This window comes from Calcarisporiella thermophila (assembly GCF_041956535.1).
Source record: "Calcarisporiella thermophila strain CBS 279.70 unplaced genomic scaffold VTP21scaffold_48, whole genome shotgun sequence".
Taxonomy (NCBI): domain Eukaryota; kingdom Fungi; phylum Calcarisporiellomycota; class Calcarisporiellomycetes; order Calcarisporiellales; family Calcarisporiellaceae; genus Calcarisporiella; species Calcarisporiella thermophila.
The window spans coordinates 1-14,840 of NW_027192238.1; the positions used below are offsets into that span (position 1 = coordinate 1).

A 14,840-nucleotide genomic window follows, 5' to 3' on the forward strand; every position below is an offset into this window, starting at 1 on the left:
CGGAGCGGTAATAGAAAGTTCGGATAGAGCAAGACTAAAACTGGAGTGACGAAGCAACCCTTCCTCTCTCCCAATCCGCTCTTTCCCTCCTCCCCTCCTCTTTACTTCATACCTTTCACCAAATACCCGATCACTATATACATCTAATTTACCCTTTATTCCCCCCTTTTCTTATTTCATTGTAATCATTAAACTCTTGTAAGCTACGGAAACTAATAAAAGTCTCCGTTGATTGATCAAAAAAAAAAATAAGAGATTGGTTTTAATAATAATACTAATAGAATAATATAACCAGTGTATCCTCACCTTAAAAGAGAAAAATAAGAGATTGGTGAGGAACAACAAGACAAAATGGATGGATTTAAGTAAAGATAGGAAATCAGAAAAATGACTCAAAATAGATGTTCCCAAGGATAAACTAAAAATGCATCTTTTCAAAACAAACGATCACAAGAAAACAACAAAAGATCAATAACATAGCACTATATAATCTTATCCCTCGTCATGTGATGTCGTCGGGTGAACCGGCCTACATTAAAGACCGCCACCTCACTCCCCGAATCCCAGAGTGACTGCTTACGTGACTTCTCTGTACCAAAAACCAATATCCTCGTAACAGGAATGTTGGAAATTGTTATGCATATAATTAGAACCAATATGTGGCGCAGCAAAAGTGGAGGCTTAGTTTCAAAGACTAATTCAAAAAAGAAACGAACATTCCCCAATATTTTGAAGTCTTCCCCCCCTTCAAACGGAAACACCCGTCCATACACCACCAAGTAATGTATCTTATGCAGCTGCAGTTTCCAAGTCAGTCTCGATTTCATGGAAGCGAAATGGCGTGAATTCAGAATGCAACATGGCGGAGATTTTCACGAGATCCAACTCCGTAAACGCAATTCGATTCTACATAAAAGGAATTAGCCAACTCTGTGATGGAGTGCGTTTCACGAATCTTGGGCCACTATAAAGCCGATGCTTGTGGATGCCGATCCTAGACAGGATAGAAGGAGCGGAATTTGCCTTCAGCCCCAAATTCTTGGTGAATAATATCATCAAAAAGGATTCTCCCTTGAGGACGGACAAATACCTCTCTATAAAGGCTACGACGATCACCACAGCCTCTTGACTGTCAATCTACTCAACCTCTTAATGTAGCTAGAAGAAACCATTTTGGAGCATATACACCATTACTTCGAACAATATGCCCCAGTCGAGGAAATCAGAACGGAGCATTTCATTGTAAATGGCGTAAAATATATTCCGGACAAAACGTTCGTTACGCTCAATAATCTATGTAGAGTAGCAACAAAGTAATAATGAACAATAAGAAATAATAAAAGATTTCACAAGTTTCTGTTACAATAAAAATTAGAAAAAGATATTGTATTGTCCCAACGCAGCTTCAACTGTTTCTCCTATCGCCGCACTTTAGATGCACCACATGCTCTAGAGTATTTGAGGTATCACCACTTTCGTGCTTTTGCCAGTTCCCAGGACACCCCCGATATCCTACCTAGCACGACTGGTGATAGTATTGTAAGAAGCTTGGACATTGTCAAACCGGAATACAACATGGTCCCCATAAATTATATTTGCCAGTGTACTGAGTCGAGTGTGGTAAAAAGTTAGACTTATTCAACTCTAACCAGCCTATAATTTTGGTTATTTGAAGTTTTTCTTAGCATAGACATCTTAAACTAAATTCGTATTTTAAGAGGATTTATTTTCAAGGCAGATCGCCACTTTAATATTTTGCTTTGACTTAAGGAATATTCATGTGTATATGAGGTACAACCCAACTTTCAGCACATCGTTATGAGAAATGCAGTTAAAAAATATAGTACATATAAGAGAAGCTCTACTCTCTTCCGCGTACGATTTGAGACACAATCTTCGCAAATCTTTGGCCTTGGATGCGCGCCGTTTCGAGCTCGTTTTCAGACGGCAAGCGGGCTCCAGTCGGCGTGGTAATTGTACCGGCACCATAGGGAGACCCTCCGGTAATTTCATCGATTGTCGTGAGGTTCTTGTAAGCATGCTTATAACCGAGGGGCACGTAGATGATGCCGTGGTGGACCAAGGTGGTTAGGAAGGTGAGAGCGGTGGTCTCTTGCCCACCGTGCTGCGAGCTCGTTGAGAAGAACGTGCCGGCGAATTTCCCATCAAGGGCACCCTTTGCCCAGAGCTGACCAGTTGAATCGATGAACGATTGCCACTGAGCACTCTTATTACCGTAACGGGTGGGAACACCAAAGAGAATCCCGTCGGCTTCCGCCAGCTTATCGGGGGTGAGGATGGGGTCATCCGACTTGGGGGGAGCATGCATCTTTTCAAGGACTATAGCGAAAAAGGGCAAGCAATGAATAATTGGGTTGGTTTTTATCATCGAGCATCGATTAGTCTGCATTACCTTCTTGGGGGAGCGTTTCCGGAATCTGATAAACCTCGACCTCGACTCCGGGAATCTTTCTAACCCCCTCAGCTTCGGCGTGGGCCAAGGTGCGGACGTGGCCGTACAGGGAATAGTAAACAACAAATATTTTGACCATTTTTCCTGTGTGGTAGTAGACAGTAAAACGAGAATATAGTGTTTAGATCTAGGATGAAGTGAAGCTTCCTCGATTTCAGGCAGCCTAATTTTATATTAGTGCTTGCCCGAGAAAAATCTCCTCCTTTTGGAACACAGTCTCCTAGCGCATGAGTTTCTAAGCCACTGGGCTGAATTGCACAATACTCTTATCCGGTTGTGTGAGAACCTCAATGAATTTCCCAATTACACCTTGGGTGAAACAACGGCTCCAGAACTTTTAGTGCTCACGTCGCTTTCATGCTCGTATCAATTCAGCTCTCTCCCATGGTCTCCTCTATATGATATTGGAGGTGCCCCCTTTTTTCCTTTTGGACGAAAGTACTTGGGTCCTTTGGTTTATTTAAGTATATTATATAGGCGAAAGAAACTTTCGAATAAGAGTTAGTATAAGAATAAGAACCCGATTTTTTCAATTATTGAAAAAATCCAAGCTTGCATCCGTCGATCGAATAGAAGCGATATCTGAAGGCAATATCATAGCGATTTGTGGGATTTTTCCATTGCGTTTTCTCGCGGTGCTGAATCTCGCACTTTCGAAGAAGGCGCGTTCTATGGTATCAATCCCTTCCGATTGGCATCTGTTGTGGTTAAAAGTCGGATCAAAGGCTTGGACGATAATTGCTATGACTGATTTATGCTGTAGGGAGCTTCGTCGAAGAATTCTAAGCTTTAGTTCATTTGGAGGAGAATTCCAAACCTTCCAAGCTTCCTTTTAGATAGCTTTACATGAAGTGATGCGGTGAATCTCTTGTTCAAGTTGATGGTGCAAGCAATTTTGCCTTTCATCAATCATGTAACTTTATTATGATCAATAGATCTCGAACATTGCAAGCAGTTAGGTAAGGAGAAGATGAACACTACGGGAAATCGACGTGTTCCATGGTTATGTACTTTTGATTCGTAGTCGTAGTGATTGATATGTTGGCGTATAATAATAAACGCATTACTCATATCCATAATTAATGTAAATAAAGACTCAAGCTTTATTGATCATCTTAATGAGAGCGCTAATCGGTAAGTGGTCAACAATCACAACCTCGAAGCGAATGCCGGTGGGAAAAGCGTGATTAGAGCCCTCGTCATAACATTCAGCATCCATGGGGTGGACTAATACGCCCTCCATTTTTTTTCTTTTGGCCGCGAACCATACACCATCCTTCCCGCGAAATTTTCATTTTTCCATCAAAGTGGTATATTGAAAGTGGAGGATAGGTCCATACAATGTAATATATCGGAATTACAGTAAATGATTAACGTAAAAAAATTATGCATCTAGTTGGTTTCTTTTCTCTCGGCATTGGATTCAAAGGAGCGAGCAATGTGGAAAAGCTCAAGACAGAGGAGAAGGAAGAGGAGGCGAAAGGGGACTCGGTGAGGTATTTTCAGACACATCCTTGGTAAAGGAAGGTTCCTTTCCCGAGTCCACGTTCCATTTCCGGTTGTCTTCCACTATTCACTTCAAAAAGTGCTTGTTTATGAAGCGATCTGCACTCGATTTTTCTGCCCCAGCGGACGAAAGTTAGTATCTCGTTAAGTAGGTACGGCGGTGTTGGAGGTTTTGGCTCCTCAATCTGTCGGATCCCATCTATTTCTATGATTAAAGGGCATCTGTAGAGAGGTAGCGACAAGATCTCGGTCGCCGTCCATTTTGGTGATGCCACCGGACTACCTCCGAGCGTGCGCCACATTTGGAGCATGTTAAACCAGAACCCACCCTTGCGTTTGAGTTTGGACATGGGGAATGCGGTAGCAAAGGTGGCTGTACCATATCCTTCCGGTGCATATTTCCCTATTAGATTAAGGAGAGTGATGGTCATATGAAGATCCGGGGGGATCCAGTAGAGCTACATCCGTTGTTTTTGATATGAGTGCTGTGCTGACCCAGAATAGATCCAGTCGCGATCTCATTAGAGAGCTTCTGTGTGAGTACGTGAACTGGTCGCCTTTGGAGGAAAAGTGCCTGTGGACGTCCGTGAGGAAGGCCGCAGACGTGATCATCCGAAGTCTATGTGAGGAGCCTCTGCGGTTTTGGGAGTTAGGAGCTGGTGGTGTGCGGTCAATTGCTGGATCAAGATGTGTGTTGAAGTCGCCTCCCATTATTAACCGGTGTGCTTCCAGTGAGGCTGGAAATGTGTCATAGAAAGCCTGAGTGTCCGGCTCTGCGGATGGGGGCGTATACATTTATAAGGGTGATCGGGTAGGGGAGGAGAGGAGAAAGTGCCATACATTTTAGGACACGGCCTTCCAAGTCGATGTCCACGTCGGAAAGGATAATGTCGCCCACAATGAAAAAAATTTTTTTGATCAATCAGCGGAGACTTTTATTAGTTTCCGTAGCTTACAAGAGTTTAATTATTACAATGAAAAAAAGAAAGGGGGGAATAAAGGGCCCACAATGAATTTTTTTTTCCTCTAAGGACGCGGGAACTTGGGTCCTGTGGTTTATTTAATATATATTACAAATGTGAGATGTGCTTTCGGACAGGCTTATTGAGTACTAGAAGAACATGGGATATAATTAAAGAGTTCCGTGCTTGGAAATGTCGGATTAAGTGTTCTTATCTTCCTCGAAATCGAATGCTACTTCTTTGCTTTCATAAGGCCCACAATGAAAAATTCATGTGACTGGTTTTCCAAACTCTGTCTACAATATGATATAATTTGAAAACAAGCTGTTACGTGGGTTTTGGGGTTTATCGTGAATATTTGTACGTAAAGAAAACAAATGAAAGATTTTCTTAAAAAAAGAATAAGACAATAAATTTCAAGACTATTACTCAATATAAAAAAAACTAATCTGCCTCCCCGTTCACTCACGCTTGTATCTCTTCTTTTATAACAAAATTAAACTAAATAGAACGAACCGATTAAACAAACTGGTTAAACGAACTGAATAGACAAACTGGTTAAACAACTAGTTTAACAAAACAGAACAAACTTGCATAAAATTTTCAAAGCGCTAGTAATTTGCCGAAAGATTATTAAGGTAACAAAAACTAATTGTGCATAAAGTTAAAGAAGAAAAGAAGTTTTTTTTGGCTTATAGTGGCGCAGTTATGACTGTCTGTATGAAATACCGATATTCCCTCAACAAAGCCACCCAAGCCGTTGTAGTATAATGGTTAGTACATCACGTTGTGGCCGTGATGATCCCGGTTCGATTCCGGGCAACGGCAATAATGATTTTTAATTTTTTTTCTCTGTGTCGCAATTATCTCTATGACATGGCATTGGCAATCCGGATTTTCGACCAGATTTATTTACGACGTAAGGAGATTCATAACTTACGTGAAGCTCTCGATGGTAACGATGCTGCCCTCAGTCAATTTGGTTTTTTTGAATGTCGAATTAATATAATTTGTTTCTCTTATTGTAGAGCTCATTATATATATAGAGGAGCATAGTCCAGAATCTACGCCATCTGCTTGCATCCTCATATACACTCTGCGAGAAGCTCTTCAATCTGGAGCATTATTTACCACTGAAATAGATACTATGATTAATATGCTTGATAGCCTGGAGCGGATAAGAAGAGAGTGTGTTAATGCAACGAGAGCGGTCTCGAATGCGGAGGGCTGTGAAGAAGATAAATCAATGATAATGAGATTTGAGAACATATTCGTTGCCTTCAAGCGTGAAGTAATATTTTTCTTCTATTTGATTTCCTTCCCTTCATTTTATAATAGCGTTTTCAACCTTTTAGAGAGTTTTGCGTGAGCTATTAACTAGCCCTTTTGATCCTGCAAAGTAGGACCTCTATGCTGACTTGGCAATTTCGGCTCTGCCCTTTAATGTCTTTTTAATTCCTCTTTTAGCTGCCTTACCATTATTAATCGTCATTTTCCGCTCAAAATATTATCTACGGCTCCTCATCTTCAATTGCAGTACATCGCGACTCCACGAACACAGCTTGTTGAGTTAATAGGCAACGTTGAAGAGTTCTTAGTGATGTCAAGGAAAAATAAAATACGGAAACGCAGGTAGAATACTCCCTCCTCATCTACTTTTGGGTATATTCTATTAATTATAGTAGCGCGTTTGTATTAGAAAAAAAATGGAGAAAACTTGGGAAGAAGATAAGAGTGAGCATATTCAACAGTGCCCTGCTCTCAAACAGGCGCTTTCAATGGTTAGCTGGGAATTGGTTGTAAATGCAGCAGGCAGATACCTCGATCTGGCAGAAACTCAAATAACAGAAGCAATGAAGGTGCAAGAGCTAGCGGACGACAGTGTTATTACTATAGTCGAGGAGGTAACTTGGGTTTGGTACCCTTTCTTCTCCCATATCAACTAATTCCTTATTTCGCTTCTAGCTCATCCAGTTTGTGGGCGTGCAGCAGTCCTGACTCTGTCCCAAAAACTATACCCATGGACCACTTGCATTTTGTCATTTTTTTAAGATTAGCATTCGCCTTTTATTTGATTTCATTTGAAAAAAGGCCATATAATAAAATGAAAAGAGAGAGAAGAGGAAAAAAAAAGAAACGAAAGGTAAGAGCTGGTTTCATTACTGAAGTCTAGAACATATATAAATATACATCTCAATCTAAAAGAGGCAAAAATAAGAGAATATGACTCCACGATATATATAAAGCATTCAACATTCCCACCCTCATTGTCGTCGCCGATTTTCTCCTCCTCATTTAGCGTAGAAACTATTGTACAGCCCAATTGTTTCAGGCGCGTCCACATCTGCTGCATTTACTTTCGTCTTGGCAGAGTCGTTTCGTGTCTGTTCAAGCCCCGTAAGATATTCCATCGTCACCCCTCCCGTCACGTAATTGCCATCAAACACCGAGCAGTCGAACTGTTTCAGAGAAGGATTCAACTTCCGGCAAGCCTCAATTAAATCAGATAAGTCTTGGAAGATGATTTGGTCGGCGCCGATCTCGTGAGCTATTTCGTCATCATTGCGGTTGTACGCAACAAGCTCCATGCGGGAGGGCATATCGATGCCGTAGACGTTGGGAAAGCGAATGGCAGGAGCGCACGAGGCAATGTAGACCTTTTTTGCGCCAGCTTCTCGTGCCATCTGGATGATTTGCTGGGAAGTAGTGCCACGTACTACTGAATCGTCGACGAGCAGCACATTTTTCCCAGAAAATTCTAGAGCCATAGCATTCAATTTTCTCCGAACATTTTTTCTGCGCAAGTGTTGACCTGGCATGATGAAAGTACGCCCCACATACCGATTTTTGATGAATCCTTCTCTGTATGGAATCCCTAGCTTGTGGGACAGCTGGAGAGCAGCAACACGACTTGTGTCGGGCACCGGAATCACAACGTCCAACTCACTCAATTTGTCACCCAGTGATGCGGCAACCTTGGTTGCAAGAGCCTCACCCATAGACAGTCGCGACTGGTACACCGAGATTCCGTCCATTATACTGTCGGGTCTTGCAAAGTAAACGTACTCGAAAATGCATGGTGAGTAGCTTTGAGGCTCAACCAGCTGGCGCCGGCTCAGCTGTTGCCGAGTAATGATGATTGCTTCGCCCGGATTCACATCCTCAAATCCGGAAAAGCCTAGTGCATCCAGCACTACACTCTCAGATGAAAACATGTAGTCAGTGCCCTTGCTTGAAGTACGTCGTCCAAACCCGATTGGCCTGATGCCATTAGGATCACGGAAGCCGATGATGCCAAAGCCAGCAATCATAGCGACGCATGCATAACCGCCCTTACATTGCTGGAAGAGATTCTTGATGGCCATGAAAATATCCTCTTCATTAATTCTATTTTCAATCATAAGTGAGTTATAAAATTCTCAAGATGGATGGTGGATAAAACAAAAAAATAAAGCAGCAAGTGTAATAAATAAAATATTAAATATTTACCTAAATTTGCCTGTTTTCTGTAGATTGTTGGCAAAAATATTTAATAGCAGCTCCGAATCAGAATCAGTATTGATATGTCGATGAGCCTCCATATCTAGGAAGTTCTTAAGTTCACTAGCATTAATGAGGTTTCCGTTCTGGTAAAAATAAAGGTATCGTATTGGAGTTAGTATGAGAGGAGAGAAGCGGAGAGATATAGAGGTTGATTTACATGTGCAAGCACGATGCCATAGGGACTGTTCACATAAAAAGGTTGCGCTTCTGAGAGGGATGAGGTACCCGCGGTCGGATATCTCACTAAAAAATGTATGAATAATTTGGGTGAATCAATACAATTCAAATTGACTTCCAATAAATTTTATTACCATGACCAACTCCCATGCTGCCAATAAGTCGTAGCAATTGTTTCTCATCGAAAACATCGCGGACCATGCCGTTGCCTTTGCACTGGTACAAACGGCCTTTGTAACCGCAAGTAACGATACCAGCAGCATCCTAAGGTTGACATTGCAAATTAGAACATATTAATTAATATAAAATATAGAAGGCCTTGGGTTAACATTAGGAAGAATGGGAGAGAAGATTTGAATTTAAGAGGAGTATGATCTTTATGAAGAGAGAATATTGAATATATACCTGACCGCGGTGTTGCAGAATGGATAGACCTTCAAAAAGCTCGGGGCATACAGCACCTTCGGGATCAGCGAGCAGGAGTGCTTCGATACCGCACATAGTTTTTTTCTGCTTGGACCTTTGAAATAGCAATAGGAGAAAGTGAAAAGAAAAATGTCCACTTCGGCAGCTGAACTTCAATTTTCTTTGTTTACAGTGCAATTAGTAAATTGAATTTGAAATTTCAGTGTGACTATTGGGTTTTTTCTCACAACCCTCATTACTAATGTCTCTGTAGAGACCATTATATTTATTGATTGTCCTCTATTGCTCTTGGATAGTATGGCTGAAGGTAACTGTAGTAACTAATACATAGGTGGATTTTTCATTAAATATTGAGACCAAGCTATTGAAATAAAGTTTAACCATTTTGTGAATATGATAAACTCAGCATCGCATTAAACTATTATGAAATCAGCTTGACGATTGGAATGATTTGTTTAGATATGTATACTGATTGCCACATTTTCTTTGGTATAGATCTAACATCCTACATGTGAAGTTAATTGAGCCTGCACAGAATTGAAAAAGCTTCCCCTGCTAGAGTGAGAATTTCTGGATGTAGCCTGAAAGGAATAGTGACCAGGTTGTTTCTTTTCTTTGTAAGCAAATGTATAAAATAAAATTTCCAATGTAATGTAATACATGCTACTCTACACGTAAATTTATCGATGCTATGATTTCTGGACTACAATGACTCGAGATTAGTCTTCAAATTCTAAAAACAACGAAAACTCATTTGCATTTAAGGGTGGCATATGGAAGTATGGCCAATTGCTTTACCTATACTTGACCGACAAGTGTTTCGATTATTTTTATAAAAATGTAAAGGAGGCAAACAAGTAGAGCATTTACATCCACTAGTTCCATGATGGGCTTCTTTTTCTCATCAGCAAAACCATTGAAACTACCAGCAAGAATAGAGTATTTAAGTCTGCATTTGGATTTCAAGCCACAAACAGTGACATTCTGCTGCAGAAACCTGCATCGAAAATCATCTGTCAACGGATTGCTGACGTAGACAATAATTTAAATCCTAAACTTTCTTTTGCTATTTTCTCTTTACTTAAACTATATCCATAACAGTCGTAATGGCGGCGTTGAGTGAGTTTAAAGAAACTCTTAGCTCGGAGGTCTATGTTGATATCGAGAAACTGCGAGATAGTGCTCGTCATGGAATACCGGCAGAAGTTCGAAGGGTAAAGCTTCAAGATTGGGATCCTGAATAATTTTACACCAATTATCCATCGTCCATGCAGCATATGTTCTAAACATTCATTCTTAGGATGTTTGGAAGTTCCTGCTCGGAGTCGAGGAGGCCGACCGCTGTAAATTGCTTCTTGTCATCTTTGATCTTCCACCATTCTGATTTTTTTTTTTTAATATTCTTTTTTTCCCCTCCACTCCTTCACATTCTTACAGCGAAAGAGCTCTCCCACATTAAAGCAAAATCAGAAGAATACCAGCAAATCGATAAAGAAAATCACGAGATAACTAAACGTGTAAGAGGAGAAGTAAGTCGTTACCAGCGGCGACTAAACTTACCTATGACCAAGGAGATGAGCACTATTTTTGAGCGAGTCATTTGCGCGTATATAAATCATAACCGACATATTGACTACTCACCCGCACTCATATCCTTATGTGGACCATTCGTATTAACGCTGCAGAAGGAATCTGAGATATACTATTGTTTTGAAAAGCTCATGCACATACTGAGTACGTGTTTTACTAAATTAGAAGTTTAAAATATCGATAAACAATAATTGTTTTATAGATGATTATTCTGCTGCACATTCTATCAACGAACGAGTAGCCAACTTTGTAACACTATTTCGGTCAACCATTCCCGACCTGTAAGTGACATTTTGAGGAACTATAATCTGTTACGCTTTATTACTTCACATATTTGCATATATGAATGAATATCTGTCTTTAGATATAGTTATTTCGAAGAAGAGGAGGTCGATCTGAACGAGTGGGTAACATCCTGGCTACAATATTTACTTTCCAGAGAGCTTCAAATGGAAAACCTTCTTCGGCTATGGGGTTGATTCTAAGTTTATATTCTATTTTATTTTCTCGATGAATTTTAATCCTTTTTTATTATTAAGACACCTATTTTTCTACCCCTGACTTCCTTGATTTTCATCCTTATGTTTGCTTGGGTATGGCCTTTTTTTTTCGTTTCTATCTGAATATTCTAATCGATAATCGTTGGCTCTTTTATATTTTTTGACCTACCTGTATATAGCACTTCTTAAGCATAGTAAGGAACACCTCGAGGAGTTGGAGCAGTCGGAAATTCGAACATTATTATTACGGCTACCCACCCTAGAAATTGATCAGGTATTTATGAAGTAGCAATTTTTATTTACTTGGTCTTATATATTATTTTATGGAAGATCATCAATCAAGCATATAATATTCGGCACGAGATCTTGGAGCGTCAAATATCTGACGGGTTGTAATTAGGAAAGGAATGAATTGTATACTTTTTATTTATTGAGCTTTTCAAAGGTTTTTTTTTTGTAATCTTTCTCTAAGGAAATTCAAAATTTTTTAGTCCTGAATTTCAAAATATAAGAGAAGTGGGAATGAAAATTCTTTAGATATAATCAATTTTAAGAAGGGTAATGAAAGTGGCTTAGTGAGCTTCTCTTTTCATATATTTTCATCCAATGCAGGCTTGATGTATGAGGACTAGTGGCTTTTACATCCTAATGGGGTCTCAATTTCTTCCTAACCCTAAGTTCAAAATTCATTAAGAACAGTACAAATTTTCGTATATGAATCTTTTGAAATTGTTAATGACTTAATTTCTCCTTGAATATTTGCGATTCTTATTTATGACATTTGCACACGGAACATTTATTCTCTTTGATAGGGGGTTCACTTTGGATCAACTAAAAGTTTCGCAAAAAAGTTCGTCGTCCTGTTAGCTTGCCAATTATTTTTCTCTCATATTTATATAAACTCTCTTAATTCATTTAGTTTCTGTGCATTTATTGGAAAAATTAAGAAAACGAAATGAGCCCGTGGGTTTAGCTGCACTTGTACCAGAGCTGCTTGTTGATTTCACATGCAATCACGCACAAATCTGCAACGCGATATATCGACAAATGTAACATGGCAAATTCTTGCATTTAGTTCGAATGTCAATGAAACAATGTCTTTTTAAAAATTAGTAGAAGTGGTAATAATAGCTCTCAAGATTTTCCTACAGTCCTCGAACAAATTACCGAGTTAGCAAAGCGTTCGATTGGGTCAGCTAAGAAATGCCAACTAATTGCATTTACTTCGATTTCACTTTCAGCTGGTATGAGCTATTCCCAAATTTATCAATATGACTTTGATGACATATTTTTTTATATTCAATAGAGCAGCTCTCTCTGTCCTATATGAATTTCAGCTACGTTCATATTGTTACATTTTCGTTAACTGACAGTGGAGAATGTAATTTTGTTTTGAAACATAAGGCAAAATCTTATTTCTGGAATCTTTCACCACGTGGAAGTTGCTGGCTATTACGTGAGATTCCTTTGCCCCCCTCTGGAGTTACTGCCTGTGTCGAAGGGATCATTAAATATTGTACGTATTTGGGTTTTAAAAACGGGGTAGTGTGAATTGTGAGAATAACGATAGTTATAGATAAAGCAAATATTTCGCGTATTATTCTAGGCGCATTGGAGACCCATGTACTGACTTTGCCATTTTTTGACGTTGAATATGAAGCAGGTAAATTGAAAGGCCCTTTATAATGCATCAGTTATATTTTGAAACTAATTTAATCTCAACATTTTGTAGCATTTTTTCCCGATACTATTACACTGGCCGGCTTCATGGAGGGAGCAAATTTAAAGATGCTTCCATCCACTACTGAATATCGGCTAACTAATGATCCTTGCAATTCTCCAAAAGTATAGCTATTCCAGATTATTCACTTAGAGAGATCGCTCATAACGCTTTAATCATAACAGGCAAATCATGTATATAACTTAATAAATGATATGCTCAATGCCCGGAAAAATATGATTGTTTTGGTGGAGAGTCAACGCCAGCAAGGCATTATTATGCCATTTCCGGATGCGAACTGTTTAGGTTTGTGTAGATAATTTAGAATACTTAAGCAATACTCGTTTTCTCCATGAGTTATATATCATCAGATCTTATCTTGAAGATGTTACCGCAGGGCCTTGAAATTACAGAGGTGGGATCGGCATGGCCCTTTGCAAAACGTCAGGAAGATATCGACTTAGCAATTTCGCGAGCCAGAAGTTATATGAATTCAATAGAACAAACTGACATACCTATCATTCGACCCGAATATCTCCAAGTAAGTGCCATTTTTAATGGCAAGATTCTTTATTTTGCAGGCTCTCCGATATAATATTTCCTATTGATTTTCTGCCAGACATGCTTACAAAACCTTAGTAAATACTGCGACCAGCTTCCACAAGATGCTAACCTCTTCAATAGCACGTAAGATATCTCTTATATTTATACTTTGGCGCAAATCTGGTTATCAATTTCAGTATATTCTGTAGCATTACTCAACTAGAAAATATCATATCAACGTACAAGTATGATTCATTGGCAGAATCAATTGTGAAGATATTGGAATCAAAACGAAGGTGATATATTTTCCCAACCTCCAATATATATTTTGTCATATAGATCGATTTTCTTTCCGCTTCTATCCAATAGGAATCTTCTTCCAACATCTCCTTCGTTTACTATAATATCACAACAACTCGCTCATTTTCAACGAGAGGCAATTGAGGAACCGGTGCAACATCAATCCTCGCGCCTATCTTTAATGGACCTTATATAACCATGTCATGAAGAATTAAAGCAAATAAAACTGGAATCATTCGCTAATACTTTTATATATTCCAATTATAATAGAAAAAAAAATTTTTTTTGCTATACTATGGATACAACTCTATACCCAAGTTGATCTATATGGATGTTTTATAAAGGTTTGTTTTCAGTGAAAAAAATTGTTATTTATACTGTTAAAATTTTCCTGAATACTTAACGTGAACTCTGCATTTTTTATATCTTTTCTGGCAACCTCAATGATATTTTGTTATAAAAAATAATCAAGGATCAAGGCACCCGATCCAACTACTAAACCTGTCATATCCTGCTAATTAGCTTCAAGTCTTATCTGAGAGACCTTTTCATGTGTGTTTCTCGGTTTTACTTTTGAACTTTCATTAAGAGAGTTCGAATTACTTTGTATATACGAAAAAAAAAAAATACAACTCAGCAACTTAAGGAGTTACATGCACGAGTTAAATAAGTCATGACCACGCTTCCTGTGGATTCTAGAGAAAAAGACCATTGCAGAGTTCGTAGCGGGCGTCAAGGAAGAGAGCACGTACAATCTGACTTTTCAGTTCGTTCATGAGCGTTTGCCTTTGCGTGACCCTAGATGTTCCTTCGATAGGTTAACCTTTGCACAGTACTAGGTATCAGTAGCTGTTATGTTTGATTTTAAGCTATAATACTATTAACAGTTAATAGTAACAAAATATATTGAAAAATATAATCCGGCCACCCGGATTCGAACCAGGGACCTAAAGATTGCTATGGATCACTACAGTCTTCCGCTCTACCAGCTGAGCTATAGCCGGATATCAGATATTTTTTTTCGTATGCTTGTTGTGTGGAATATTGGGAGGTGTTGAGATAATGTACGTATCCCGCTTATCCTTGGTGGGATGCCGATG

General features: G+C 39.2%; 6 protein-coding genes and 2 non-coding genes across 8 annotated transcripts; 4 read left to right on the forward strand and 4 right to left on the reverse strand.

Annotated features, from left to right (window-relative positions):
• Positions 1-1,861: 1,861 nt before the first annotated feature.
• VTP21DRAFT_9066 (uncharacterized protein) lies at positions 1,862-2,552 on the reverse strand (the record flags this gene model as incomplete). Its single annotated transcript, XM_069399983.1, has 2 exons — positions 1,862-2,340; positions 2,414-2,552. The coding sequence occupies 2 exons, from the start codon at positions 2,550-2,552 to the stop codon at positions 1,862-1,864; spliced, it is 618 nt and encodes a 205-aa protein (XP_069245529.1).
• Positions 2,553-3,975: 1,423 nt separating this feature from the next.
• Positions 3,976-4,774, reverse strand: VTP21DRAFT_9067 (uncharacterized protein; the record flags this gene model as incomplete). Its single annotated transcript, XM_069399984.1, has 2 exons — positions 3,976-4,437; positions 4,475-4,774. The coding sequence occupies 2 exons, from the start codon at positions 4,772-4,774 to the stop codon at positions 3,976-3,978; spliced, it is 762 nt and encodes a 253-aa protein (XP_069245530.1).
• Positions 4,775-5,697: 923 nt separating this feature from the next.
• Positions 5,698-5,769, forward strand: VTP21DRAFT_t378. The gene has a single exon. It is a non-coding gene; the product is annotated as a tRNA-His (tRNA).
• A 48-nt stretch (positions 5,770-5,817) lies between these two features.
• Positions 5,818-6,939, forward strand: VTP21DRAFT_9068 (uncharacterized protein; the record flags this gene model as incomplete). The annotated part of the gene is made up of 6 exons (XM_069399985.1): positions 5,818-5,896; positions 5,970-6,232; positions 6,297-6,340; positions 6,409-6,573; positions 6,641-6,845; positions 6,907-6,939. 6 exons carry the CDS (start codon positions 5,818-5,820, stop codon positions 6,937-6,939), a joined length of 789 nt encoding a protein of 262 aa, XP_069245531.1.
• Positions 6,940-7,232: 293 nt separating this feature from the next.
• On the reverse strand, positions 7,233-9,162 carry VTP21DRAFT_9069 (uncharacterized protein; the record flags this gene model as incomplete). Its single annotated transcript, XM_069399986.1, has 5 exons — positions 7,233-8,328; positions 8,431-8,567; positions 8,642-8,727; positions 8,796-8,925; positions 9,067-9,162. The coding sequence occupies 5 exons, from the start codon at positions 9,160-9,162 to the stop codon at positions 7,233-7,235; spliced, it is 1,545 nt and encodes a 514-aa protein (XP_069245532.1).
• Positions 9,163-10,193: 1,031 nt separating this feature from the next.
• VTP21DRAFT_9070 (uncharacterized protein) lies at positions 10,194-11,573 on the forward strand (the record flags this gene model as incomplete). Its single annotated transcript, XM_069399988.1, has 8 exons — positions 10,194-10,301; positions 10,388-10,430; positions 10,525-10,821; positions 10,880-10,958; positions 11,042-11,151; positions 11,217-11,270; positions 11,357-11,451; positions 11,508-11,573. 8 exons carry the CDS (start codon positions 10,194-10,196, stop codon positions 11,571-11,573), a joined length of 852 nt encoding a protein of 283 aa, XP_069245533.1.
• Positions 11,574-11,951: 378 nt separating this feature from the next.
• VTP21DRAFT_9071 (uncharacterized protein) lies at positions 11,952-13,936 on the forward strand (the record flags this gene model as incomplete). The annotated part of the gene is made up of 11 exons (XM_069399989.1): positions 11,952-12,027; positions 12,097-12,226; positions 12,291-12,421; positions 12,484-12,693; positions 12,754-12,840; positions 12,910-13,022; positions 13,083-13,203; positions 13,269-13,438; positions 13,517-13,584; positions 13,650-13,736; positions 13,810-13,936. 11 exons carry the CDS (start codon positions 11,952-11,954, stop codon positions 13,934-13,936), a joined length of 1,320 nt encoding a protein of 439 aa, XP_069245534.1.
• Positions 13,937-14,659: 723 nt separating this feature from the next.
• Positions 14,660-14,744, reverse strand: VTP21DRAFT_t386. Its single transcript has one exon. It is a non-coding gene; the product is annotated as a tRNA-Tyr (tRNA).
• Between the last annotated feature and the right edge of the window lie 96 nt (positions 14,745-14,840).